Here is a 27,929-nt window from a genome sequence, read left to right as displayed (position 1 = left end):
GAACCTCCCATGAACTCATCACATCATAAACGTTACACCACCAAATCAGTACTGCTCCTTTCTGTCCAACTTTCCGATCAGTTTTCCACCATCAAGAATACTTCCAAACATGGCAGCTTCAAACATATAGTTGACTTGCCAAGCATGGTGATTTGCATGTGCAATCAACCAAACCATCTCCAGCACTTGACCTTTGACAAAAAGCTTGGCCATTCTCAACCTTGATCCCTCAGCGAGCTTGAGCTCGGTTGCTTCATCAACTTTGCCTCTACGAACGTACTCTAGAGGTCCTGTGACGAGATACCACCAGAGTTCCTTAAGAAGAGGCTCTTCGTTGTGACGGGCGAGATGCTCGTGAACATGATCGCAGGTATCCTCTCCATTGCATGTGTACTTGGCATCAAGAGGGCGACTGAAGCCAGTGAGACGGAATTTCTTGTCAAAGACCTCATCAAAATCAGCCTCACTCTGAGGCTGAGCAGGAGTCTTCCTCGCCTTCTGCCAGCCCAAGAGAGCACGGCGGAAAAACATGTGTCGATCGTTCTGAATGTGCCAAGTGTAAAGCGCAGCGCACATTCTAGCAACAGGCTCGTGCCATCGCTGTGTAAGCATCCTAGCGCCCATCACAGCGTAGGCATCGTAGACCTTCCTTAGAACGTCTTCGCTGACAATCCCTGTCTCTGTAATATCGGTGACGTTGAGGAACGAGTTCATCACCTCCGAGTTGACGAGATCGCAGCCCACGTCAATAACATCGGTTCCTGGCGAGCTAAAGACAAGATCTGCCATGACGGCTCCAGCGTCAAATCCTCGCGCTGTCGCTTCGGCTGCCATGCCAAGAAGACTACTCTCAGACAGCGAAACGATCTGCGCGGTCCGCCTGTCTAACCGAGCCGATCGGTTGAGAAGATTATCCTTGTGCTTCTTCTCCAGGGCGATCTTGCCCTGAATGTACCTCTTGCCAATGGCGACGGCATCACGACGTTCTCGGCCACCGGGTGTTCGAAGCGCATGGGGATCGTTCAAACCTTTCTCCAGCAGTGGTTCGAGGTTGGGGAAAACGTAGTTGTAACCATGCTCATAGTAAAAGGCCATGTCAGTGACATAGTTGGAGAACATGGTATCGGAGTCGGCAGCACCCATGAGTAGACTAGCGATGCCGCAGCCGAACAGGGCATTAGTGGTCTTGAGAGCTTCGGGCCAGTGCTCTGCGCCAAGGATATGGAGGACCTCTTCAGAAACAGGACTCAAGCCGGCGCCTTTCGGGGGCAGCACGTTGCCGATAGCATGCTGGGATTGCTTCCATTGCTCTAGCTCAGGTGAAAGTTTCAGCTGAGTAACCCTGGATCCAGAGCCAAGAGATGAGGATCCAGAAGAAGCTCCCGAGGATTCATCGATGTCTTCAAAGACCTCAATCACGAAAGTACTGGCAAGGTTGGATAGACGCTGGAGATCGTCGACGGTGCCGCGACCGATGAGACTTCTAGCTTCAGAATATCCGATGTGCACAGGGTGCTTGGCTTTGGAGTGTCGGTCGAGTAACCTTCCAATGCCACGGCCCCGGAGACCCTTGCCCCAGAAGTATGGGTACTGGGGAAGCTCAGGAGAAGAAGAAGAAATAGAAAGGTCCGAGTGTTTGCGGGAAGAGGATGGCTTGACTTTGATTTTGAGCCCGTTGAGGTTAAACTCGTCCCAGTAGCTCTGCTGAGGCCAGGGTAGACACCAGGGGAAGGACATTTTGATCGACAACGGGGAGATTAGATCGCTTATGATAGTGTAGATAGTTCACGATAGTGAGAAGTCTGAGCGTATTCATCCTTACTAGGGCGGTTTGATTCTCTTCTTTTATATAAAAACCTCTACTGTTATCTCGGGGATAATACGACTTGAAATCCGCAGCTATAGTATGTATTTGCTCATGTTGAAACAATTATAAAATCGCCATCTCATACAAAATAGCTGTAAGAGTTGGTTCGTCAATTCTTTCAACTCCTATGATTATGTATGTTGGTTGAGACACAAGAGCTAGCTAGGGGGGCCCAGATCCAGAAAACAGGGATGAGCCAACGAAAGGTCTCGTGTGCCACTCCTTGTTCGCATTTTACACAGGACTTGTCCAAGATAGAAACAACATGCAGTGACGATCGCGAGCGATTCGAAGGTGGTGGTGGAGTGTAAGACATTATGTGTGCGTGTGTGGTCAAGAGGGTTCAAGACCCTGGACAGCTTCGCGTCAGATGTTTCACTAATATAGCCTACCCTTTTGTTAATCGGCGACACCCAACTTGCGACGAAGTTCTTGAGGTCAGGATGATTCTTTAGGGGGTATAGAGTAGCAATCTCAGATTTGATCGGAAGGATGACTCTCGGAAGGATTAGCAGATCGGGATTTGCGGAAGGAGACGATGCTGACGTGGGGGCCAAGAACGTTGCATCGCCATGTTGCAATCACCAACATGCAGGTTAAAGTGATGGCGCCAACACTGATAATGGGTGGACTTGAGGAGAATAAACCCTTGGATTGGCGTTTCGTTTACTGCAGTAGAGGCTCTACCCGGTAGCTGATGCCAGGGGGCTATGCCGTGTGCGGTATAACTCGGCAGTTGGAGTCTCCACGTTTAATCGGAGCCAAGCCAATATCTTGGCTACATGTGCAGATTTCCCTCATAACCATCGCTCGAACGGAACCCCTAACCCTTGACAGGTTGGGAATGTTGGGTCTACCGAGGTATTAGTCAGTGAATGTCCGCGGGCGGTGAGTGAGACATTGACTTGACGTACTGCTCAACATACGTAACCCACAAGTGCCGCGTCTGGATTCAAGACCCGGAACGGAAAAGTGGCATTTCCCGTGTGGGCAAACATTTAGAAGCTTTCTCCTTTTTGTCTCTGTCTCTGTCAATAGAAAAAAGTGATGAGTCGCAAGCCCGAGTTACAGAGTGTATGCATGTCTCGCTTATACGCGACGCAAAAGGGTAGAACAGTCTTCATCATACTCTGTACCGAACTCGACCACACAACAAACAGTATGACAAATTCCCAGTCTCTAGCCTCATCTTGTCACGATGCCCAATCTTGATCCATGTTAGCTTCACGCGCTAAATTAGACGGCCCCTCCCCCCATGAAAAAGCACGATGATGGTTCTCGATAAACCCCCGGCCCGGGCCTCTCTCATTCTCGTCCACGCCAGGGCATCGCCACGAGCGTTTATCCAACTCATGGCTGTAAAGTTTACTGTGAACAAGCCTTTTCCCTCCCAACGCAAACGGTATGAGGCCCCGAATTAAACTTTCCCCGGGATTCGAGTGCCGTCGACTTGACTCTTCGCTTCCCGACGCGTTTCGCTGTGTCAGGTAGACAAACAAATTTGATCACCAAACCTGAGTCTAGGTTGCTGTAGATAGGCTAATGGGCCTGACCCTGCTGAGTAAATCGGTAAATCATTGCCAGATTGCCATTCCTACCATGTCCAAACCCGGCCTCTTAGTGGAACATATTGTATTGGGCCGCATTCCATGGCCTTGGCGGGTTTTCTTCTTTTCTTTTTCTCTATTTCTTCTGCTTCCTCGTTTTTCTTTTTCTTCTGCTTTGCTGGTTGTTTAGACTCTTTTCGGTAAACTACGAATAAAACAAGTACTGCTGTTGCTACTATTACTACTACCGTGTCTCTCCCACGTTCCATCTGGTCTGGTCTGGTCTGGTCTGGTCTGGTCTGGTCTTGTCTTTTTTGTTCTCCATTTCCTAAACTTGCAACATCCATCTACGCTGCACCCTCCCCTCCCCTCCCTGCAGACTACTGCAGACAACGAGTTTGTGACCAACAACTATCGAACCAACCATCCACAATCACACAAAGACATTGCAGAATCCACCCACTTACTCGCTCACCTGTTCACCACCGATCTGACTAATGGCTCCATCCGACGGACTCTCTTCGATCCAATACCGATCCATTGATCTATCAGCCCGCGAAGTGAGATTGCTAGAGCTGCAGCCATCTCCCACCAACGACATCAACGACCGCATAGTCTGTCGCCTCGTTCATGAGAAATTGACCGATTCTCCTGACTACATGGGCCTCTCAGCCCTGTATGGTGACATCACAAATACAGAAACCATCGTCCTCAACGGCAGTAAGGTCGCCATCCCTCTAGACCTTGCTGAGGCGCTACGCTATGTCCGTGATGTCTTCCTAGGCAGGCGGATTTCCACTGCCCACTCTACATCGGCGCTCGACCTCGAACTGCAAAGAAATAATAACGCCACAGCCCAAGACCAACAACAAGAATCGCCGCCGCCTTCACCCACAACCAAGCGTCCCGGCTGGCTAAGGACATTTCTCAAGAAACTCGTTGATCCAAGCTCTGCCAAGGCTGACAAACAACCTCCTTTGCGCATCTGGGTCGATCTATTATGCATCGACAGGAGAAACAAGCGTGAGCAGGCTGAGCGTCGCGCCTCCATGGCTCGCGCATACCGCCAGGCGAGGTTGGTGGTAGGATGGCTAGGCCCCAAAGACTCGACATCTGACCTCGCCATCGAGATCATTAGAGCATGGGATAGCTGCATGCCTGCCAATTTCGGAGAACCCGGTGACCGTGAAGCGAACCCGAAGAACTACGCGCCCATTCTTCAGTGGATGGGCCCTGTTGCTCATCTTAGCGACATTCCTGAGGGAATCACCGACCCTACAGAGGTGCCTAGCTATAAGGCTATCTCCGCGTTTCTCAACAGGCCATATTTCCGGAATACGTGGATCCTTGATGACATTGCAATGGCAGCGTTCCCCACGTTTATGGTGGGTGATGGCATCGTGTCTTGGATGCAGATCCTGCGTCTCAACCGCGTGAATGAGGACATCAAGGACCACGGCGCGGAAATGTTTCCGAGTGAGCTCAGGCCTTTGCTGGAGTATATGCCTCTTGGTAGTGTCTATACATTTCTTAAGGAGTTTGATCGACGACAGAAGCAAGAGGAGGGCCAACCTCCGATGTGCTCTACGCCAGCCAGTTCTATACGGAGTTCTGTTTCGATGACAGCTTTGAAGACAAAGCAAAGATAATACCACGTCTTTTTTATTTACATGCATCTTGTACCTCGATTGTTTTTACTTTGCTTTTACTGTCACGAGCGGCAAATGACCTACGGGTGTTATGTTACTATATCTCCCTTTGCATAATATCGACTGAATGTTCAACTTAGCGATGTCGTTTATTAAGTCTCTAAATATAGAATATTTTACACTAATCTTAACGACTTCTCACCGAAGTGATCTCTTCTGGAAGCATTTCAGCAGCGGTTCGAAGCGGGTGTACATGCCCGACCAACGCAGTTACATTGCCACCAAGGCATAAACCTTCATCACTGTCTAGAACAACTTATAAACACCACTTTGAAAGTGCAAAACTTCGATAGTCAATCAACACTCGCGAATAATAAAGGCCTCGACTTTGAAGTCATGCAGATTACAAGTCACAAGTAACATATCGGCAATTTCACTGCCGGTACGGCAAAAAAAAAAAAAAAAGCCATCGTCGTCATGGAATGCCAGGATGCAAGGGAAGGACAATCGTCTGTTCTCCAGGTTTCAGCCACTAACAAGATTCCCTTCCGTTGCGCCACCGGATGATGTCCGTTGACGGTTGCGGTGATTCCCAAACTCTAATTGGACCACGTACGATCATCCTTTGTTCTAGAAGGTCAAGCTGACTGTCACTGGAATGCTGACTTTGATTAGAATGTCAGCATGTCTTACATGCACAAAGAGAAAGACCTTCGAGAACGGCAAGGGTGTGGGAGTTACTCGTCGGATGATACTGAGATGCCAAGTCGCGCTAATCAATAGGCTGAACAAGTTCCTGCTTTGCCATGTTTTTGTTTTGAGTTTTGGGTAACTGAAGATCTCGAACTCGATCAGGCGGACAAGGCGGATATCGATGCAGATCCAGAAGCGAAACCTGATTTATTTTCTACTAGGTATCGATTGCCGGTTCTGCTTCACTTCCAAAAACAGCATGGCGAGAATGTTTGTCTCCGATGGTCAACGGATAGAACCCTTCCGGTTACATCCCTGCCAAGAATGGAGGCGCTGCAGGGTTGAAGCTACATTGATTTGCCAGTAAGGTCGAGCACCTGAGTCGTCTGGCCTTTGTGCATCATTATCGTTGCTTTTCAGGGCTTCTAATATTCCCCGTTAATCCCATCCACGGTCGTTTTGGGCTGTTGGTGGACATGCCGCCCGTTCCTGGATCAACTGGCATTCTATTTGGTCTATTGTGCTAATAACTAAAATCGACATTGGCTATGGGAGTCGCAGAATTCGGGGGAGCGTTTGAGTGTATCGAGTGCCGATCATTGCCCCCATCTTCTGTATTTGAGGAGCTGATATTGTTAGACGTCGAAGTAGCACTCTGTAGCTCTGCTTGCCCATTGGCTGCCCACCCAGTATTGTGCATCTCTTGGAAGCTCCAGCTTGGATTGAAGCCTGGGCTTTCCCACGCGTGACTCACGCGCTCGTACATCTCGTCAATCTGTTCCAGTGTCATCCTACTAGTCTCATAAACCATGAACCAGACGAAGACGATAGCAAGTATACAAAAGGTACCCCAAATGAAGAAGATCTTCAACCCAAACGCGTCGGCCCTTCTTCCCAATATAAACGGAGGCGCGTATGCTACGGCAAAGTTCAAGAGCCAGTTCGCTGTGGTTGACACCGACATTGCCTTTGCGCGTAACTTGAGAGGGAAGATCTCTGAAGTGACAACCCAAGTGACAGGCCCCCACGATGAAGCATAAAAGAAGACATTTATCGCACAGCAGACGATGAGTGCCATGTTGGACGCGTTTCCGAGGTCTTGCGATGATTTCTCGTTTGCTGTGGATACGGCGCCGATTATAAACTGACATACTGCCATGCCCAATGCACCAGCCATGAGAAGTTTTCGTCTTCCCCACGATTCGATAACGATGAGACCAGGTATTGTGCAGACACAATTAACGATGATCATGACGAGGTTGATGATGAACGGATTGCTAACACCGGATCTACTGAAAAAGGTTGTACCGTAGTACATGACGAAGTTGATGCCGGTGAGTTGCTGCAACATTTGCAATACACATCCTGTCAGGGTCCGATGCCCAAGGGAGGAGTTACTCGTGAAGAGAGCTCGGTATGTATCTTGACCAAGTGTCATCTCATACTGATGGTTGGCAATGATCTCCTGTAGTTCGTTCACGAGAGCAGGGTGAGTAATGTCGAGCCTACGGAACCGACTGAGGGAAATGCCAGCGTCGTCGTTTCGTCCTTTCTTGACCAAGAAGCGAGGCGTCTCTGGGAGTAACATGATGCCGAATGCGAGGATGACACCGGGCACAAGTTGCAATCCTAGAGGGATACGGTAGGCGGCTGCGCTGTTCATTCCTGATGTAATCACGTTGATAATGGTTGCACCGAGAATTCCAACCGTGATAGAGAGTTGATAAGCGCAGATGATGCTTCCTCTGATCCATTTTGGTGCCGTCTCAGATTGATAAAGAGGCACGAGAACTGATGTGGCTCCTACAGCAACACCTGCTAAAGCCCTATAATGCACCAAAATCAGCATAACTAAAATGACAAAGCTGAAAGGACTTAAACTTACCTGCCAACCAGTAACATGGGAGTTGCTTGAGCACACACCTGAAAAATAGCCCCGATACAGAATGTTACCACGGCAAGAAACAACGTTTTGCGTCGGCCGATACTATCGCCAGCTGGGGCAGCAAGTATTGAGCCTACAACAGCTCCGCCACTAAGAATAGCGACGATAAGAGATGAGTCTATGGGACATAGATCAATGTGGTCATTTTCGTCTCTGCAGGTTTGATCGGTGGCAAAGTCGTTCTGGAAGACGTCCATGGCAAGGATGCCATTGATGACTCTGATGAAAGAAACAGGCCATTGTTAGTTGAGTTCAGTGAGGTTATGAAAAGTGAAGGGGTGACGATGATAAGGTATGCATCGCGCGACGCGTCAAGGATAGAGCGACGAGGTTCGAAGTACTTGTTCAGGTCGCGTCATATAAGCCTGCATGTGCAGACCGCGCCGCAACGACTTCTCCGAAAGAAGCAACGACAGGTAGACAACAAGATATTTTACGAGAGAATAATTCGAGAAAGATCAACTCACCCCACATCGTAGCCAAAAAGCAAACCCCCTGAGGACACAAACAAACCGACAAGAATGGCGCGTATCGACGAGCCAGCAAAGTTTTCGGGCTTATGCCAGCCCATGGCGCGTGCCATGACGAGATATCATTGACTGTTAGTAAACGAGTGAGAGGAACTGTACTTGAGATACTTGAGAGTATGTATTGCAAAAAATAAATGAACGAATGATGCTTTTTCTTTGCACGACCTGAACCAATGGGGACGCCGTGGAACGAGGCGGAGAAGCTAACTTGGGGCAAACGGAAGAAAAAAGACTCAAGACCGGTGAGTCCTTTATTGGCTAAAGATCAACCCACAATGACTCGACACGGTGGAGTTAAGAATGGACCCTTGATGTGGTGACATGACGATAAACTGATGATAAAAAAGAGGAGACATTTAGGTGGAACAAAAAGCAAAAGAAGAGGTCCTACCCGGGTTCGAACCGGGGACTTCGGAAGATGTTTTCGATCGATGATCAAAATCCAACGTCCTAACCACTAGACTATAGGACCTTGAGTTTTATTTACAACCAGAGTCGCAAAGCTTATATATATGCTATGTTGATCACTTAGTTTAACTCGCCTCCATCTGCAAGTTCTCGCCAGTTGTTTCACTCAGCCTTCTCATTCTTATTAAAATACACTTTTAACAAGCAGCTTAAACTATAGCTTTGAGACTTCTTTTTAGCCCTGCTTCTGGACTTGCCAGTATCTACTGAACTCTTCAGTATCTCCGAATTAAGCCGCCGATTGAGAATAGGGAATTTAATACATGGGACGATTTAGGGCAAGGTTTAGCACATCGACGAAAGTGAACAAGCACCAATTCGTTGCGCGAGCGGACAGTATTGACACACTATTATAGTCTTGAACTCTCTGTGCTATAATTTGAAGACTTTCCATTGCAACCGGAGTAGATAGTCTAAGTGACACGTTCACATAATCTCAAACAGTGATTATGTAGCCCCAGTCGTTTTCCCGACCGAGCCCATCTAATAAAACTTGCGGTCATCAAAAGACTCAAACTTCTCACTGATGATCTTTCTAGTCAGCTCCATCAACTGATCACCAAGTTTCTCATCCTGCGATTTCTCATTACCCAGCTCCGGCACAGCAGGAGGGCAAATATACTGGCCCGACTTGTCAGTCATCGTTGCGGCGTACATTGCGCTGGTAGCGCCCTGGAATTGGTCTTTCTTGAAAGGCTCCATGCCAACAGACATCGCGTATCCAGCAAGAGGGTACCTGCAACAAGTATTAGAGGATCTATCGGATATACAGGGGAATAGGATACATACGCTTCATGAATGTGCTCCAAGCTCTGTCTCGTGCTGACGAAGCCAGGATGAGTAGCGTTCATCAGAATTTTGGGCGAGCCAGCCTTGGTCACGTTACGATCAAAGTAGCGAGTATACAGAATATTTGCCAATTTCGATCGTCCATACTGAGGGTTTGGTCCAAGGTCGGTGTTGAGCTCTTCCAGGCTCTCAAACTTGACGTCGCTGGGGGCACCCTGGTGGGCATTGGAAGCTTGGTTTACAATTCTCACAATGCCATGCTTCTCTGAAGTCTTCTTGAGAAGCTCTAGGAGGTAAGATGTAAGAAGAACATGACCAAAGTGGTTCGTGGCCATGTGTTGATCGACACCATATGATGAAAGCTGATAAGTCTGAATGCCTCGACCGGCGTTGTTGACGAGGATATCAAGACGATCAGTCGAGTCCTTGATTTGATCAGCAGCCTTTTTGACTTCGGCCCAGTTACTCAAATCGCACTGGACCCATTCTGTACGGTCAGCCTTCTCCTGTCCGAGTTCTTCAGCTACAGACTTCTTGGCGCCTTCGACGACTTCCTTAGATAGCGAAAGGATGAAGATCTTGCTGATGTCGTGGGTAAGGAGGGTATGAGTAACACCATAACCAATGCCTTCGCTTCCGCCCGTCACGACGGCCACTTTGCCGGATAGGTTGGGGGTTTCTGAGAGGGAGAATTGGTGGGTGGCAAGCTGTTCAGCGGGGCCACCAAAGTTCTCGGCGATGGTGTTCTGGGAGGGTTAATAACAATGCTGGAAGTTAAGTCACTGAGGAAGCTTACCTTGACGGTGTCGATTATGGAAGCCATTGTATTTGTCTGTGTCCTTCTCCAGAAAAGACAATTGTTCTGAGATTGTACAAGTGGGAGTTTAGTCAACACAGGAGTTCGAGTAGCGCGGTTTAGTAGCCCCGTGGATAGTCTTCTGCCAGCGGATATGTTTACAGTCTTCATTTAAAGATATGGACAAGGAAGATAGTTATACAGGCTTTTGTTGCTGGTAAAAGTACATATACTATCTGACATGAGAACCATGAATCACCACTCTCCTTTGAGTCAATGACGTACATGTTACAGCCATGACGAGGACAACTGTTATGCAGTGAGATGAGACAAACATTCTCGCAATAATCTGTGGCTTGTCTTCGAGCTTGGCATTCTTTTTGGTATTTGTCTTGCGTTCCACGTGTCATGCTTGCTTTCCTGGGGGTGACTATTTCGACCGAGCAATTTAGTGTTGCCTTCGGCTTCACTTGCTGACCAGTGACCGCAACCAATACCACGCTGTCTTATGCTTACAATTTAAGGTCTGCATAAATGAAAATAGTAAAATTAAACATAAAAGTTACTCGGCCTTTGACAAGTAAACATCATGGTAGGTCTGGTCCAGTTCCCTCGCGAACATCCCCTCCACAGCCTTTCGCATAATGTTGCCCTTTGCTGTTCTTGGTAAAGTCCCCTTTGCTACAACGAAAACGAGACGCACATCGTCAATCCGCTCATGGAGATATTTTCGTTGATGGAACGGCGCAATCCGCTGGATGATCTGCTGCTTGAGTGCCAGCAACGTATCGTCGTCCGCCTGCAAGATATCGTCATTCTTTGCCTCGACCACCATGGCTGGCGCAGGACGTCCAGAACCAATGACAGATACAGCACTGATGAGGTCGCCCTCGCATACTTGCATTGCTTCCGACTCTAGAGAACCTGCGTCGCAGACCAAAGCCAGCTGCATCTTGATTCTGTCGTCAACTCTACCTTTGTAGACATATTGATCGACATCAACTTGTTCAAAGAGATCGCCGGTATGAAACATGCCGTCTGATTTGTCCCTCAGAGAGTGATGAGGGCATTCGTCTGCCTCTTCTGGAACAATAAGCTCAAAAAGCCGGTTCGGCGAAGATGCGGATTCGCTCAAGGGGACGAACCGGCACCCCGACTCAGGTAGTGGCGATACATGGGGCGATGTCGACGAGGACATCATTGACAGTCCAATTTCTGTTGAACCATAAAGATTTATCAGCTTCAGCCCATTTTCGCGGGCCCAAGCCTCGTCTTTGGGTTCGAGGACCTGGCCAGCAAAGTTGATACTGTCAAGGCTCTGGAGCATTTTCAGGAACGGGCGTCTCTCACGTGCCTCTTGAAACATCGCAGTCAGCAGAACGGGAAAGGTGTTCAGTATGGTTAGGCCTCCCTTGGAGATCATGTGTTCAAGCTCGGAAGTCGGGTAAGGAATGCTAGTAGGTGGAATTAAGCAACCACCACTTGCCAAGGTTCCTGAAAGATTGATCGTGTTGCCCAAATGAGTATGCGAGCCCCTGGGTCACCGTTTAGCTTCATGACCCGAATAGTATGGATGAAAACTCACATAAAAGATGCAACAGAGGCAGGTTTGTAGTTCATATGTCTGTGCTTTCGGATCAAACAGTCCATCCATCGCACTGTCTGCGGAACCAGTTTCGGCATCCCGGAAGTTGATCCTGAAGTATGAAAGATAACCAAGACTTTGTCGCCATCGGTAGAGGTGGTTGTACCGAGTTGCACGTCCGCAGGGCAATCTTTTCCCAAAACTATACCAGTAGAGAATGTGGGGATAGGACATCCCTGCACCAGTGGCTCACAAACGGGGTCGTATAGCAGAGCAGCTGCGTTACTGTTGCGAAGAAGGTCATAGACAACGGAAGGGTCTGTTATCCGAATGGAGAATAATTGAGGGATGAATCCAGCTCTTTGGAGTGAGAGATAATGCAGCAAGTCCTCATAAGACCATCCTCTCATCCTGAAACAGTGAGATGGAACCAATCGGGGATACTGAATAGACTTACCAAAGCCCGACTACAGCGCCTTTTGCAATGCCTACTTGCGATAGTTCTGCGATCCATTTTTGCGCAGCAATATTGATGTTCTGCCAATGCTTTGCGTATGAAACTGTTTCGAATTCATTGTTAACGGATTCCGAGTTGACGTGTCTTATGGCTGGAGAATCGCCTTGAGACTGTGAGAGAGACTCAATTACTGAGAGTGGTGTATGAAATGTTCGCATCTTGATCTATTGCATGCTAATGCGTTCTTGGCTATAGAATTCGATCAATGTCATGTTTTTATAGTCGTTCCGAAGAACTACGCCTCTCTACAGATACGGTCTCACTCAGCACCAACAGGCCCGATGCGTCGGTCGAGTCCATATGTGAGAATTTAGGGCAGGAAGGATGCGATCGTCACGGCAATACGGCATTGCGAGTTCTCATGTAGCTCATAGTGATACTTTAGAATATTATCGGTTCTGCGATTATTAACCAAGTCACGACAACCTATCAACATCTAATATAATGTGACTGATGATGCTGACTGTGAGAGGCTTGACTAAAAAGGCAGTGGAGGTTTGAGGTTGCCTCATGTACATTTTCTTTTGTGGATGTGATTTTCAAGTGATTTCCTTAGGAACGAGGCGACGAACACGGTAAATATATACAACTGTGTTTTCACTGCAATTTTAACCCACTCCGAAGCAATGTGTGCTTTGGCTGGAAAAAACCAGGGAAATATGAGTTAGCAGAGGCGCAGCTGATCAAAAGTTCGTACGCTGAGCCACACTGAGTGCACTAGCTATGTGCTCAAGGAATAAAATAATTCAGTCACTTTATGCCATTTTCGACCCTCCCTTTGACTATTTATTTCCTGCATCCCAAGCTTATGTACCAAGTTTCCGGTCATCTCTCCGCCTGTGTGGTCCACCTCAGCGCTACACAAGGCCGCTAAAGACCAGACTCAGCAGAAGAACGCAATGGGTAACAAGCTCGTATCGGCTAAGTGTGTTAAATGTCTCGATCTGCTGACGTAGAAATGATTGACCAGGTAGTCATCAGTCAAAGCCCACCAGGATGATAAACTATGGGTCCCTTTGTTCCACTGCTGTTGACCAAGTACATGCTATCAAAGCAGAGAAGCAGTTTCACAGCATAGACCATGTCACAATTGTGCTTTGAGAGCCCAAGGATGTAGTGGAATGGCCCCTCACTGTCTCGGCCACAGTGCATGTGGAGTTGCACGGGTTAACTTGCATATTGGTGGTCAGCAATCTGCTGATTATTGCATCTCGACAGCCTCAGTTTCTTGACGCAACAAGAGGTTTCCCCTCGGACAGCGGTTAATTTATATAAAGAGTCGATAGCTTTGGATGAACCGTTTATCGTGCGCACCCATAATGATGGCTCAGCGGTGGTTGTCTTGGCCATGAACTACCTAGACTAGCAGCAAAGTTACCATGCTGTCCATGTCTCGCTACAAGCGTAAGACGCCCTGTAGTCACTCACTGCGTAGGGTCACGCTCACAGGTCACGGGCGTCCATCCACACACTAATCCTGTTTCTCTATCCACGCGACCACTTAAACCTCAACAAAATGTCTCTTTGAAGTTGTGTAGCCATGCACATGCAAACCCAACTAATGAGAGACGCTGTGTTTGCAGCCCGACCTGAACCCCCCAATAGAACAGTGCGATATAATACACAAGGCGATACCTGTACGCGTAAACACTGGGCGAACAAGGCAGCGACAGCAGAGCCTCAATAGGATTAATTGTTGGAGGGTTCGTGAGCATTCCATTCTTAACCTAACAACGCTAGCTTTGTCTGTCATTTCTTCCCCAAGCCATCTCTGGCGTCATCACATTTTCTCAAGATTTTACAACTGAGTTATGGACATAACTTCCATACACTCTCCAAGCCCAGTGAACCCTGTCGAGACCCCAGATCAACACCCCGAGCCGTATCGCGATGGCGTCATCAACCCCGCAGCAAAGCGCAGGCCTGGGCATCAGTCAAGGAGGCCAAAGTCGACCTCCTGGAGATGATCGCGCGCCGTATCTAGAAGACTATCCAGATAACCAACAGAGAAGAAAGAACAGTAGTAGACAGCGAGTACCACCCAGGCAACATCATAGGAACCCGCCGAGGCAGCGACGAGTACACTCTACTGACGACTACCACGTCAATTATGCTGCCGATGCACAACCCAGTTTTCTTGAATCCCCGTTCGCGCCTGTACCTCGGAGTGATGACCGTTACCGCCAGCATGAGCCTTACCAACAGGACCCATGCCCATGGTATCCTCAACCAAGCCCTGGAGAACCTTCCACTTATCCTGCCAATTATTCTGCTTCATACTCCTACCCCTCTGACCCTTACAGCTACTTCCCTGGCACTTCGCCTCCTACCATGACACCTTACTCACAGCCAGGACCATACAGCCAGCCGCCTATGGAGTTTGACCAAGACTACACCACAGCCGTTACATACGAACCTCCACCGCCTCCGCCTCCATATCCTGAGTACCCCACCCGAACACCTAGACGACCACCTCCTCAACCGCTGGCCCCCAGACAGCCAGCCTCCAGTCCAGAATATCTCATGAGAGGTGCGATACTAGAGGTCCCTGGGCGACCCCCAAAGAAGAGAACATCAAGTCGAAGGAAAGACGACACCTCATCATCAAACGACCAAAGAACGCTACTGGTAATGGGCCAAGTCTTAGATGGACTTAATAGTCTTCAAAGGCAGCTCGAAGACAGATCCTCCGAAGTTAGATCTGACCCAGGAAGGTTTTTGTCAACTCGCCGACCCAGAAGTGTATCAACCACGAGCCAATATGCCATGGAAGAGACAAGATCGCTCGACGTGGAGAGACAAGAACGAGATCATTTAGTGGGTATCATCAATCGATTACTCGAAGACAGAGAGAGACAAGGGTATCGAAACCCTTATTTACAATCACAGAGAAGGGACATAGCTGCCCTAATTGAGGACAGCATTGGGCTGAATGAGAATGAAATGAACAGGGCCTTGATCAGGCATGGCGATAGCAAGGAAATCGAGTCTAAACTCGACACCATTCTGGATCTTCTAGTCGAACGCAGATCGAATAACGGCCAGACTCTCCGTCCAATTTTACAGAGATACCACTCGCAGAGACAAGATCATTCAGGTCCAAGGGCAGACCAGACAGTCATCTCTATCAGCTCATCGCGAGAGCCCAACTTGCGCAGACACGTCTTGCAACGTCGTGCATCTGTCACTCAGCCCGTGACCAGGGAACGGCAATATGTCCAGCACCACACAACACATTCATCAAACCAAGGTCGTATTCGAGTGAGGCCCAGCAAAGCAGCCGAGCAAGCAGTTGAAGATTCAGACAGTGAACTAGAGGAAGACTACGATCTGTTCCAAGGCTACGAGACACAGGACAGTCCTGTCCAAGAAGATCTTCGAGCCAGACGTTTAGGTCTAGCACGAGATATGGAATACGAAAACGCCAGGAGTGAAGCAGTATCAGAGCAGCGACATGGTACCAATATACAACGTGTCAGTAGGAGACTATCGGAGGGCGGTGAGCAGAGAATGAAACCGAGATATTACGCCACTGTTGAGACCGTGGAGGATGATGACGATGATGACGACGATGGTATCGAAGATCAGGTACCAATTCCGACTCGTTCCTCAATAGCTCGTAGACCAAAGGTCGAGCAGGGAGACAGAAAGATACCGCATGTGCCTGATCCACCTATTTCTATTGTTGGCCAGAGAGGGGGGCAAAGAGTAAGGTTCGATAGTGCTTGAGACTGTATGAGTTATGATGTTATTTATGTAGAAGCGATAATGAAATTACTACTTCCCTGTGCGAAGAACGTGTGACAATATTTTAGTGATGTGAAGCTATTATTCTATCGGCTGCAAGCTAGTAGAGTGAGTATGCTTACATACCTTGCGCTCCTTAATAACGTTGCCCAAGACATTCAGCTGTCCGTCCTACCAATTGGGTTCCGAGATGGGGACCACTTCAGTTGTCGGAAATTCCGTCGGCTTGATCACTTAACGTTGTCGAGTGAGAGCATGGCTTACATTATTAAGGGATAACGTTAGTGACTGTTGCCAAGACAAAATCCAAGACTAGAAATCGCGTTATCGACCAGGCGTAGCTTATTCTATGGGGTTTGAGGTAAGATCGTTAACTTGGCACTTGGGACTATAAAACCAATCCTCCACCCTAATCTTGGAATTCTAGCTCTTGGAAAACCTTGGTTTCAGCTGCCAATTCCATACATCTCACACATTCCTCTCATACAAGGCATTTGTCTACGCTAAATCATCCAGTATATAAACACCATGGACCGTCCCAATAAAGCTATCTACATGCTCTCCGAGGGCAACCACGAGACTCGCATCATTCAGGAGCCATACATACCTAAAAGCGCACAATCACTGGTTGATGTGCAGTACTCAGGAATTAACCCTGCCGATACGCGTCACATGTACATGAATATGACAAACTACGTTGCTGGTTATGAGTTCACAGGAACCGTCAAGCAAATCGGTCCAGAATCCCCCTTTAAGATTGGTCAAGATGTTTTCGGTATTTCACTCATGTACGACCGTCGACCTAATTATCTCGGCGCTCATCAGAGCTTTCTTCTCGCAGAACCTTTGATGACGTTTCTGAGACCAGACCATCTCGATCCCATCACAGCCGTAACGCTTCTCGCCGGTGGAGGCACGGCGATGGACGGCCTCTTCAATGTCCTGGGATATGGGTTTTCACCTGCTGATATTCCTGGCGACAACCCAAAAGATGAACCGATCCTCATCTGGGGTGGTGCTGGCAGTGTTGGGCAAGCCGCTATCCAACTTGCAAAAGCAGCTGGTTTCTACCCGATTATTACGACTGCCTCAACACAAAACCATGAGACAATGAAGGGAATCGGTGCAAGTCACACATTTGACTACAAGAGTCCAACTGTTACAAAAGACATTCGGTCTTTGCTTGAGTCCTCGGGCTGGTCGCTGAAAACTGTCTTTGACGCAGTTTCCACAGGTCTGGGAGTTTTCGAAGGCCTCACACAAGAGCAAGAGAAAGAAATTCAGGACAAATACGACCAAAGTTCATCCGGCATGGCTCGTCAATGTTGCGATCCCAAGGTCCCCTCAAGCGAGTTGCGTCTGACTTCTGTTCTTCCAGTCAAGAAAGATCCGACTTATGCATTTTGTCTCAACTTCCGTCCTGTAGAGGTTCTGGACATCGGCAATGAAGGGGCTGAGTGGAGTGAAGAATTCAAGCAGGCTGAAGTAGCCAAGATGAAAACGTGGCAGGCGCGCATTGAGAAAGGAATCGAATGGCTGGTTCAGAATCATGAACAATACTGGGAACCGCCCAGGACCAGGGTTGTCAAGGGCGTGGAAGAAGGTCTCCAAGGAATTCGCGATGTTTGGCAGGGCAAGGTCAGCCGTGAGAAGCTTATTATTGACCACCGTCTTTAAGTAATTGATAACATATTTTTTGGTTATAATGTATGCATAAAGAGAATGAGCCAAAGGTCCATTATCTGGCAGTCGAGGTCGTATCATAATAATTCTTCTCTGCCGTCTGGTCTTCTACCTCAAACCGTCTACAAGTCCTTCCTACACATACCTTCTAAACACTCAAGAGTCAAATATTGACTCAAGGCTGCTCGAACTAAAGCCTGTTCGAGTTTCAATTAGTAGGCTCTCTCGAAATCCCCGTGCAGCATCTCCAGAACTCCACGGGACTTGCCAGCCGTGTAAATACAGTGGAGTATGCAATACGGTACTATCCTGGGACAAGGCCTTCTGCTTTTGCGGGTCAAATCGTGGGCAGCACCGGCTTCATTTCTTTCAATATTAACCCTTCCATAGTCGAAGAGATGATCTACACTTTTGCCGATGTTAGCCATGGAACAAGATTCAAGACTTGGCCAGATCAATGGACAAGGAATATTCCAATAATGACATCACATTGGCAATAGTGGACTACCGGTAATCCCGAGAATGATACGGTGACAGGCAAGGAGACGGCAGAGCCGTAGTAGCATTGCCTTTACGGATAGCAGGCCACAGTATGGCGTGACATTACGACAGAGATAACCGGCTATCTGTTAGGCGACTTACGAAAGCTTGTTAATACATATCCGCATAGCTGGAACAGAATCTGATAATCATTGTACTGCATTGTGGTAAAAATCTACCAATGTCACGGCGGGTATTGATATCACGGATGCCTCCCTGCGCTCAAGGACTAGTACAGTAATCTTGGCAAACAGGCAATGCCAGAACTACTATGTTTCACGATCCTGGACTCTGTAGTATTTTTCATGTAACTCGGCAATAAACTCCGTTATGGAGACGGTGTTTTACTCCGCGCGGCATTGCCTTTTCGTTTACGGAGTACACACTGAAAACATGACTCGACGTGAAGGCTCAACAGCCAAGATCCACAAGCGTTCTGGGGCAAGGCGAAAGATGATAGGATGGCCACTGTAGCCGGGCCTTCTAGAAACTTTCTGTACAGGGTATAACTCATGCACAGTGCTACCTGGGATATCCTCTGCGAAAAGGGAAACGGCCCAGTGTTGTAACTCTACACATATACCTCATACTGTACTGCAAGGAACAGAGAAAGAACAGCTAAAGAAAACTGACAAGTTATCATGAAGGTGTTTGTGCCTCATCAGATGAGCCAAGAATTTTCCAAGACATTTTATCAGATTCATCCGTCACTATGGTTCGGGTGACTGACCTCGGAGGCCGGGGACGGTATGCGCTAGCGTGATCGGCGATAAATGCCGTGATACCGAACCTAGAAGATGATCAGCATAGAAACGATACGCAACAGGAAGGAAAAATGAAAAGAAGATACAAAGGCAGAGTGTAGTGGAGCTTTGAGTTTCTTTGTCTCTATTTTTCTTCCTACGTTACCCTTTACTGGATAGGCTGATGTATGAAGAAGTTGGAATATTCCCCGAGATCGCCGCGTGCTACCTCACTCCGATAAGTATGGCACAGTATCAAGCATAGCACGAATAAAAACGGATGGTAATATGAGAAGCAACATGACCATGTCTTACGGTGGTAGCTTGCAGGGACAGTGGCAGTGCAGATAGTCGGCAGGGTCTCGTGAAGCGATTCGGTTATAGTTGCTCATGTCTCAATGGTAGTCCACAGTTACGTATGTAGAGAGAAAAACTGTCTTTGGCAGTATCCTTTACTCCACCCATTATGGTGCAGACGTTTCAATTTGAGTTTCTTTCTTCGTAGTGTTGATGTGCTGATTGCTTCTATCTCTTGTTCTATCCACTTGTAACTGATCATCGGGTGACCTTGTACAGTATTGCGCAGTCAAACGAGGCAATATTCGTTCATATTCCACTCTTTGAATCCACAAACGATAGCAATACAGCCTAGTCTAGTCTATCTCCGTCCGCATTGATCAACGTAGACTAGGAAGATTATATCGCGCACTTGACGATTGGTCCCCGTCAAACTAACTCAACACAATCATCTCACAATCCACAGCACCGATCCAGATACGGAGATGATAGGGTTATGGAGCCAGAGTGGAGCAGAGATAGATAGGAATAGAGCCTCGATCGAGTATAATCCGGGGAAATCAGTTTCTTGTAGTCATAGAAAGATGGACTTTAAAAGGTCATGACGCTCCCCTTGCCTCTTGGGCTCCATCTTCCCCAGATTCCAAGACTCTTGCCGTTCCAGACTCTACTCGACCCAATTTCTCTTCGTTCATCCTTACTTTAGTCTTGGCTTTGCTGTGCGAAGCTAACATGTTGCCCTCCAAAAAAGAAGAGATTCCTTCAGATCTGGAAGGAATCCAAAGATCAAACTCAAACTGCTCCCAAAACGAAGGAACTTCACAGCGCATAGATGATGCTGTCTTTGGCGAGGTTTCAGAAGATGGACCCAATTATCGCAACGTACGTTCCGCGCCCTGGTCTATCTATCAATGAAAACATTAGACTCACGCTCCATACAGGTCGGATGGATCGCAACAGTCGCATTGATGACAAAAACTCAAATTGGTCTCGGTGTTCTATCAATCCCTCAAACATTTGATGCTTTGGGCTTGATCCCTGGAATTATCTGTCTCATCGTAGTGGCTGTCATCACAACTTGGTCAGATTATATGATCGGCATGTTCAAGAGGCGCCATCCACAGGTTTACGGTATTGATGATGCTGGATACTTGATATTTGGAAGAATTGGTCGCGAGTTTCTCGCCACTGTCTTCATGCTTTGTATGTAAAAAATACCTATTATGGCCCCTTTACTAACATAACTTCTAGACTGGATCTTTGTTTCTGGCTCGGCGATGCTGGGTATCTCCATCGGCCTCAACTCTGTTTCTTCGCATGCGGCTTGCACCGCCGTTTTTGTGGCCGTAGCCGCTGTTCTCGGTTTCTCTTTTGCTAGTATCCGTACGCTGGGCAAAATCGGATGGCTGGCCTGGGTTGGATTGGTTTGTATCATGACAGCTAGTAAGCTCTCTCTTTTCCAGGTCTACACGAGTCTTGTCACAAGAACAGTGGTAGCTGATACCCCTTACAGTCTTCTGTGTCACTGTGGCCGTCGGTGTTCAAGATCGCCCTGCTGCTGCACCACGCCCTGAAGAAGGCCACTGGAAGTCCGACTGGAAGCTAGTTGGTAACCCAAGCTTTGTGGACGGCATCACAGCAGTGTCATCTCACATCTTTGCATTCTCTGGAACTCCGGCCTTCTTTCAAATCGCTGCTGAAATGCGCGAGCCAAAGCACTACACCCGCTCCTTGATAACCTGCCAGTCGATCGTGACAATCACATATATCACTATTGGTACTGTGGTCTACTACTATTGTGGATCCTATGTTGCCTCTCCGGCGTTGGGCTCAGCTGGCGCCCTGATGAAGAAGGTCTGCTATGGCTTTGCCCTCCCAGGACTGATTGTGACTGCCATGCTTATGACCCACGTAAGTGCGCCTTGTTCCTTTCTCTCATAAAATGTATACTGACATGGTCAAGATCCCTGCCAAGTATATGTTTATCCGTCTGTTGCGTGGTACAAAGCATCTCAACTCCAACGGCATGGTGCACTGGGCCACCTGGTTAGCCTGCACAGGAAGTGTCACCATTATTGCGTACATTATTGCCAGCGCCATCCCTGTGTTTGGAGGGCTTGTGTCTCTCATTGGTGCTCTACTTGGCACCATGATGTGCTTTCAACCGTATGGCTGTATGTGGTTGTATGACAACTGGAATAAGGGGTTGATGAACAGGTCACTCAAGTGGTACTTTATGGTTTGCTGGAGTATCTTTGTTATCATCGCTGGTACATTCATGATGGTTGCGGGCACCTATGGCTCGATCGTTGGCATCAACAACTCGTTGAAGGCCAACGGCGGAACGAGCCCCTGGTCCTGTGCTGATAACGCCAATTCTGCTGGCGGAGCTCACTAGGTCGCGGTTGATGTGGGTTGTTGAGCTGAGGACAAATTTCGGATAATCCGGAAAGGAGTACTTGGGGCTGGCTTCTCAAGTTGAGCGATTTTTAGGTGATTATTGGCTCTGCAGAATTATCAAGGATGGACTTTTGATGAAGTTCTGTGTGCTGTTCGTGAGGCATATGTAGATCATTGTGTTGGCAGCCCTGAAAGGACACGTTTCACGTTCTACGGAGTCATACCACGTGAAAAATGAATGCTGTTATCTTAAGATAGAATACCCATTTACTTTATGTTTTATCCTATTTGTTAGTAGTCTCTGGTGTGATATGATCAGTATGGACATAGTGAATAGATAGGCTGTTTCGGGTGTTCCGGATACAGCACAAGTTGCCACAACCAACGCCAAGATTACTGACAGCTATGGCTACTACTTCATTCTAGATGTAAATACGGTATATAACATCTACTGACTGACATATATCTTACCCGGTCCATCCGCTTCCAAACTCGACGAAACGTCATGGGTTTCGCCAAGACGCTTATGTAATGATGTCATGGAAGCCTTGCCTTTAGCGCTATAGGCATCCACTATCAGGGTCGTCAGCTGCTCCAACAAAGAAAAAAAAAAGTCCCTGATATTTCCGCATCATCTGAGTCACGTCATCCAACAACAAACAATAAACCATTACACAGTTTTCTCTCACAACAACAACCGACAATGAGCTTTGTGAGGGCCTTCTCGTTCCTCACGGCTGTCAGTCTCGTGACATACACTATTCTTTCAATAGCGACGTCATTCGGACCCGCTGAAATGCCAGAGTTCAACAAGAATGAGACTGTTCGTGATATCCCTGCCTTTGGACTGGGGACTTGGTTAGCTGGAAAGGGAGTGGTAAGATATAGCTGTGCATTCTCCATCAAGAAGTATCACTGACAAGTCATGTAGGTCGTTCCTGCTGTGGAATATGCTCTCAAAGGTGGCTATCGACATATCGATACTGCCCTGATATGGCGCAATGAAGACGAGGTTGGCAAGGGTATCAAAGCCTCAGGTGTATCACGCGATGAAATCTGGGTAACCGGTAAACTGTGGAACACGGATCACCGTCCTGAACTAGTACGCAAGGCTATCGAGACCTCTATCGCGAATCTTGGCGTTGAGTATCTGGATCTGTATCTCATCCACTACCCTGTGGCGTGGGTTCCTGAGACGCGAGATGTGGATAACAACACTTCTCTCATCGACACTTGGAAGGCTATGGAGGAACTTGTTCGCGCTGGTCTGACGCGTAACATCGGCTTCTCCAACTTTGCTCCAAAGGATATCAACAAGATCCTCAAGATCGCCAGCATCCAGCCCTACGCTCACGAATTCGAGACGCATCCTTACCTCCAGCAACAGTCCTTTGTGGATTTCCATAAGAAAGAAAACATCAAAGTGATCGCCGCATCACCCCTCGCAAACACGAATCCGACGTACGGCGATAAATACCCGAGTATTCTACATGACGAGTTCTGGGTAAAACTCGCCGAGGACAAGAACGCGACAGTCGCTCAGACGATCCTCGCTTGGGGACAACAACGCGGGACGATCGTGATTTCGAAGAGTACGCATAGCAATCATATTGCCGAGAATCTCTGTTCTCAAGGAATCGAGTTTACCAAAAGTGAACTTGAAGAGGTTGCAAAGCAAGACAAGAAGCTCAGGCTGTTAAATCCTATCCACTGGGGGATGGATCTGTTCGAGGGTCTAGACGCAGGTGCTGCTGAGAAAGAGGAGCCAAAGAAGGAAGAGGACGAGCGTAATTTGGACTTGTGATTAACATTTGGCCATTGCGGAAACGAATTGCGGCATGTATAGACTAGTGCTTTCATTAATAATTAATAGCGAAGTGATAGAACGAACTGATAAGATTTACATCCTTGCCAGGTGACAGGAGCAATTTCATTGGTTGTATAGACTGTGACCGATTGACCAGGGGTCTTTACGAGGTTTGTTGTCAACGGGGACGCTGTTATTGTCTAGATAGAGTAGGCGTGGGGTTAATCTGGGTGATGGAAATACTTTGTGTTTAACCCAAGTTAGGAGTCTTGGTTTTCTGGTGAATATTTTATCATTATCGATATCACACATGTCTATCCATATATGGCACAGCAGTCAAATCATTTCTAGAATACTGAGTGAATGCAGTTGGATGTCTGAATATTCGTATGTAGGGTAGTATAATGGAATCCATTGATCAGCTATCATGCATGAGCTCGTGCATGAACGTGCTTCTTCAGTGACTGAATCGCCTAGATTAGCATTGACTTTAGTTCGTACAACCTTTGCAGATCATTCAGAATTGTCGTCTGACAATTTTTTAGTCTCCATTTTCGATCCAAAGAGGAGCAACGATACGGAGTAAGAAGAGATGATTTAGTCTTGCTTCTTCCTCAGCACAAGCCATCCTTCTAGCCTGACCCTGACAAGCTTGGCACCTTTTACCCAACAGGCAATGACTGTTTAGTGATCTTCAAGGCGCTCCACTTTCCCCTGTCCATCAGTCCAAGTCCCCTGTCACACGAACCGCTTTTTGCGCCCAGGCGGTGAATTATCATGTCTCTAGGGTCTTTAGCAACCAATGATTAACTCTCGGTTCAGTTGTTATTTGATCTTATCGATAGATAGAATGGGATTTCGCTCAGGTCAAAGCATCTCGTCGTGTCGTGCTCAAGTCAAGTAAGACAGTGAGACTAGACTAGACTAGTCAGTAGCATCACGCTTTGACAGGCTAAGTCGGCAGTTTATTTGCCGGGACTTGACAAGCAGCCCAGGCCGTTCTCCAATTCAACTGACAGTTCCAAAACCAACCTGTCAAAGCGGACAGTCGAGACAAATCGATACAGAAAGACAAGATGAGGCCACAGAGTAACATTCGCTGTTCCCGAGAAAGGCGATCGTGTTCCATTAATAAGAAATCCGAAACTGAACGAGCAAAGGGCTGCGCCCAACTCATCCACTGCAAATGCAACCCTCGCCGCTTAAAATACGTCACAATCCTCTATCAAAAAGTTTAGACTCGTCAGTAAACGAAACGAAACAAAAGCCACCCGCCCGTATCTTTCCAAGCACGTCCCCTAATTTAATTCCTGTAAATCCCCGATACTAATGGTTCGTTGCTGATCAGCGCAGCGAAAGCGCCACCTGACCCCCCGCTAGCCTTGTTGAACTGCCCAGGGTCTGAAATAGCGATCGTCATGTAGAATTGGACTCTTGGGCCGTCCTCTTCGTACGGAGTGTGGGAGAACGGCTCGTCGACGTGACATTGGCATGCGAGATTGAACTGTATCCGCTGATGAACATGGAATCCCCCTATGTACTCCGCAGAGTTACAATACTATCCCATTATGAGGTTGTGAATCGAGGCCATAAAACACAGCTGATCTGCTGCTTGGAATTGAACTTTTCTCTCTTGCTCTTCAGTCTTCAGTACTCTTCCAGTCACTCTCTTAGCCACTCAAACTTTAGGAAGCAATATTTGCTCCAGTCACTCATTATTTTTGTTTTGATTCTTCAATATGCATTTCTCTAACTTGCTTCCCACTTTGGGAGGTCTTGTGGCCGTTGCCCAAGCCTCTCCTCACCTTTTGCCCGGTGTCGGTCTTGGTCTTGGTGTCGATGTTTCCCTCGGCGGCAAGGGAGCTGGAATCGAGGCTGGAGTCTCCCTGGGTTCTACCAAGGAGACTGTCGCTGACCTTCCCAAGAAGGTCACTGCTGACCCTCTGAACGCTACCAAGCAGTCCAGCGCCAACGGTGTTTCTACCTGCCCTCTCGCCCACAGCTGGGAGGACCACACCCTTTTCCAGGGTGTCGCCGCCCCTGCTTCCGCTTCTGGCGCTGCCATCAAGCTTGGCATTAACCTTCCCAAGGCTCAGATCCAGGGTGATGCTACCCTTGAGCTTGTCAAGGGTTTCCTCCAGGAGCCTCGCGTCCGCATCGGTCTTGGTGGAGTCAAGGCTTACGTCGAGGTTGACGTTTCTGCCTCTGCTGCTGTCCAGGAGTCCATTGAGCTCTTTGCTTCCCCTGCTCTTGAGATCGAGGTCCCCGGTCTCCTTGAGGCCGAGGCTGGCGCTGCTATCGCCCTTGACCTTGTCGTCGGTGTTGATGCTGCTATCGATCTTTCCGCTGGTGTCTACCTTGCTTTCGGCGAGGAAGCTTTCGTCGAGGTCTCTCTCCTCACCAAGGACATTGTCGACGTTTCCCTCGAGGGACTTGTCGCCAAGGCCCTTCCCATCGGTGTCGCTGCTGAGGTCGATCTTTCCGCCGCTGTCAACCTCCAGCTTGGTCTCCGTCTCCGAACCGAAATCGACCTTGAGGCCGAGCTCGACATCCCCGTTCTCGACATCGAAGCCGGTGCCAAGGTCGCCATCTGGGTCAGCCTTTTCGAGTACACTGCCGCTCTTGTCGCCACTGACAACTGCGTTGTTTCCGTCGACGAGGTCATTGCTCTTACTCTTGGTCTCGCTGTCGATCTCAACGTTGAGATTGGTGACATCCTCGAACTCAACCTTGCTCCTACTCTGACCGTCGAGCTTGCTACTGCTGCCAAGGCCAAGGTCTGCATGCCCAACCGTGGCTCTACCGGTTCTTTCATCGAGCAGGCTGGCCAGGACGGCGACAAGTCTCACACCCGAGTCATCTCTCTCGCTACCGTCCCCGCTGGATCTGAGGCTACTCCTCAGGGTTACGCTACCCCTAACGCCTCTGGCAACTCTGCTGACCCCAAGGCTACTGGTGGTAACCCTCTGTACGGATCTGCTGCCAAGCCCGTCACCACTGCTCCTGCTGTCATCGCCACTCCCGCCCACGGTAACGGTACCTACGGCGATGTCACCCGCACTATCAAGTCTACCAAGGTCTACACTATCACAAGCTGTGCTGCCTCTGTCATCAACTGCCCTGCTCGTTACACCCAGAAGGTCGTTACCTCTACCATCATTGAGAGCACCTACGTTTGCCCTGCGACTGAGACCGGTGCTGTCCCTGCCATGACCACATCTGCTCACACTGCTCCTGTGCCTGTCACCACCATCACCGACACCCTCACCACCATCGTCCCCTGCAAGACTCGCACCACCAAGACCTTCCAGCCTCCCACCAACTCTCCTCCTGCTCCCACCGTCACCATCGTCGAGAGCACCACCTACTGCCCCGAGACTGGCAAGTCCACCCAGACTGGTGGCTCCGAGCTTCCCCACGTTACCACTGGTGTTCCCAGCAAGGAGGTTCCTAACCCCCCTGCTCCTACCACTGAGGCCAACGAGAAGCCTACCCACTCAGCTCCTACTCCTGAGAAGCCCACTGGTGACAAGCCCGTTCTCCCTCCTGTCGCCACTGTCCCTTACCCTCCTCACGGTAACGGAACTGTCCCTACTCCTACTCCTGTGGTTCCTGTTGTCCCTAGCTCCTATGTCCCTCCTGTTGTCAGCACCCCTGTTGCCCAGCCCCCTCACTCTGTTGTTCCTCCTCCCGTCTACGCTCCTCCTTCTGAGATTCCCCCTGTGGCCTCTCACCCAGTTAGCCAACCCCCGGCTGTTGTTCCTCCCCCTGCTGCTGGAACTCCTCCCGCCACTGCCCCCACCCCTGTCCCTGTCAGCGGTGGTAGCGTCGTCCGAACTGGCCTTATGCTGGCTGTCCCCGCAGTCATCGCTGTCTTTATGTAGATTCTGGATTGAACGATCGATTGATATACTTGATACATATCGACCATGGGCAACATTGGTTAGGAATTCTCAATAGTTAGTTCATGGTTATTATTAATTTATAATACCTTCCCATGATTTTAATACTCTTGTCCTCGCAAACGTGTAATGAATAATGTTTGCCTTTTGACGTCATGAGGAGCGCAATTGAAACCAACAGCTTGTCTCCAACGAGTTCTAACTGTTTGTTTCCGCCTAATTGAGTAATACCCGGATTTAAAAACTTGATTGACTCCTCAGCTCTTGTCTGTCTTCACACTATCATTGGTCGTGAGTTGTTCCATGCCGCAGAGCCACGGCTGATCAAGCTTCATCGGGTAATTTGCAGCGACCCAGGAGAATAACAAGGCATTTCATAACTCCAAACAACCCAGCAGATAATTGCAAGTAGCTAATGCATATT

At 48.4% G+C, this 27,929-nt stretch overlaps 10 protein-coding genes and 1 non-coding gene across 11 annotated transcripts; 6 read left to right on the top strand and 5 right to left on the bottom strand.

Annotated features, from left to right (window-relative positions):
• Positions 1-45: 45 nt before the first annotated feature.
• On the bottom strand, positions 46-1,737 carry FGSG_03510 (uncharacterized protein; the record flags this gene model as incomplete). Its single annotated transcript, XM_011323898.1, has 1 exon — positions 46-1,737. One exon carries the CDS (start codon positions 1,735-1,737, stop codon positions 46-48), a length of 1,692 nt encoding a protein of 563 aa, XP_011322200.1.
• Positions 1,738-3,911: 2,174 nt separating this feature from the next.
• Positions 3,912-5,063, top strand: FGSG_03511 (uncharacterized protein; the record flags this gene model as incomplete). The annotated part of the gene is made up of 1 exon (XM_011323897.1): positions 3,912-5,063. The coding sequence occupies one exon, from the start codon at positions 3,912-3,914 to the stop codon at positions 5,061-5,063; it is 1,152 nt and encodes a 383-aa protein (XP_011322199.1).
• A 1,216-nt stretch (positions 5,064-6,279) lies between these two features.
• Positions 6,280-8,284, bottom strand: FGSG_03512 (uncharacterized protein; the record flags this gene model as incomplete). Its single annotated transcript, XM_011323896.1, has 3 exons — positions 6,280-7,582; positions 7,642-7,920; positions 8,169-8,284. 3 exons carry the CDS (start codon positions 8,282-8,284, stop codon positions 6,280-6,282), a joined length of 1,698 nt encoding a protein of 565 aa, XP_011322198.1.
• A 329-nt stretch (positions 8,285-8,613) lies between these two features.
• Positions 8,614-8,703, bottom strand: FGSG_20601. The gene has a single exon. It is a non-coding gene; the product is annotated as a tRNA-Gln (tRNA).
• A 479-nt stretch (positions 8,704-9,182) lies between these two features.
• FGSG_03513 (uncharacterized protein) lies at positions 9,183-10,311 on the bottom strand (the record flags this gene model as incomplete). Its single annotated transcript, XM_011323895.1, has 3 exons — positions 9,183-9,435; positions 9,489-10,234; positions 10,285-10,311. The coding sequence occupies 3 exons, from the start codon at positions 10,309-10,311 to the stop codon at positions 9,183-9,185; spliced, it is 1,026 nt and encodes a 341-aa protein (XP_011322197.1).
• A 535-nt stretch (positions 10,312-10,846) lies between these two features.
• Positions 10,847-12,544, bottom strand: FGSG_03514 (uncharacterized protein; the record flags this gene model as incomplete). The annotated part of the gene is made up of 3 exons (XM_011323894.1): positions 10,847-11,738; positions 11,870-12,154; positions 12,327-12,544. The coding sequence occupies 3 exons, from the start codon at positions 12,542-12,544 to the stop codon at positions 10,847-10,849; spliced, it is 1,395 nt and encodes a 464-aa protein (XP_011322196.1).
• Positions 12,545-14,276: 1,732 nt separating this feature from the next.
• FGSG_12418 (uncharacterized protein) lies at positions 14,277-16,115 on the top strand (the record flags this gene model as incomplete). Its single annotated transcript, XM_011323893.1, has 1 exon — positions 14,277-16,115. The coding sequence occupies one exon, from the start codon at positions 14,277-14,279 to the stop codon at positions 16,113-16,115; it is 1,839 nt and encodes a 612-aa protein (XP_011322195.1).
• Positions 16,116-16,688: 573 nt separating this feature from the next.
• On the top strand, positions 16,689-17,810 carry FGSG_12417 (uncharacterized protein; the record flags this gene model as incomplete). Its single annotated transcript, XM_011323892.1, has 1 exon — positions 16,689-17,810. One exon carries the CDS (start codon positions 16,689-16,691, stop codon positions 17,808-17,810), a length of 1,122 nt encoding a protein of 373 aa, XP_011322194.1.
• Positions 17,811-20,128: 2,318 nt separating this feature from the next.
• On the top strand, positions 20,129-21,794 carry FGSG_03516 (uncharacterized protein; the record flags this gene model as incomplete). Its single annotated transcript, XM_011323891.1, has 5 exons — positions 20,129-20,278; positions 20,338-20,599; positions 20,648-20,839; positions 20,910-21,307; positions 21,360-21,794. The coding sequence occupies 5 exons, from the start codon at positions 20,129-20,131 to the stop codon at positions 21,792-21,794; spliced, it is 1,437 nt and encodes a 478-aa protein (XP_011322193.1).
• A 705-nt stretch (positions 21,795-22,499) lies between these two features.
• FGSG_03517 (uncharacterized protein) lies at positions 22,500-23,600 on the top strand (the record flags this gene model as incomplete). Its single annotated transcript, XM_011323890.1, has 2 exons — positions 22,500-22,673; positions 22,728-23,600. The coding sequence occupies 2 exons, from the start codon at positions 22,500-22,502 to the stop codon at positions 23,598-23,600; spliced, it is 1,047 nt and encodes a 348-aa protein (XP_011322192.1).
• A 1,742-nt stretch (positions 23,601-25,342) lies between these two features.
• On the top strand, positions 25,343-27,487 carry FGSG_03518 (uncharacterized protein; the record flags this gene model as incomplete). Its single annotated transcript, XM_011323889.1, has 1 exon — positions 25,343-27,487. The coding sequence occupies one exon, from the start codon at positions 25,343-25,345 to the stop codon at positions 27,485-27,487; it is 2,145 nt and encodes a 714-aa protein (XP_011322191.1).
• Between the last annotated feature and the right edge of the window lie 442 nt (positions 27,488-27,929).

This window comes from Fusarium graminearum, chromosome 2, assembly GCF_000240135.3.
Source record: "Fusarium graminearum PH-1 chromosome 2, whole genome shotgun sequence".
Classification (NCBI taxonomy): Eukaryota; Fungi; Ascomycota; class Sordariomycetes; order Hypocreales; family Nectriaceae; genus Fusarium; species Fusarium graminearum.
This window is presented reverse-complemented; position numbering and strand designations above follow the sequence as displayed.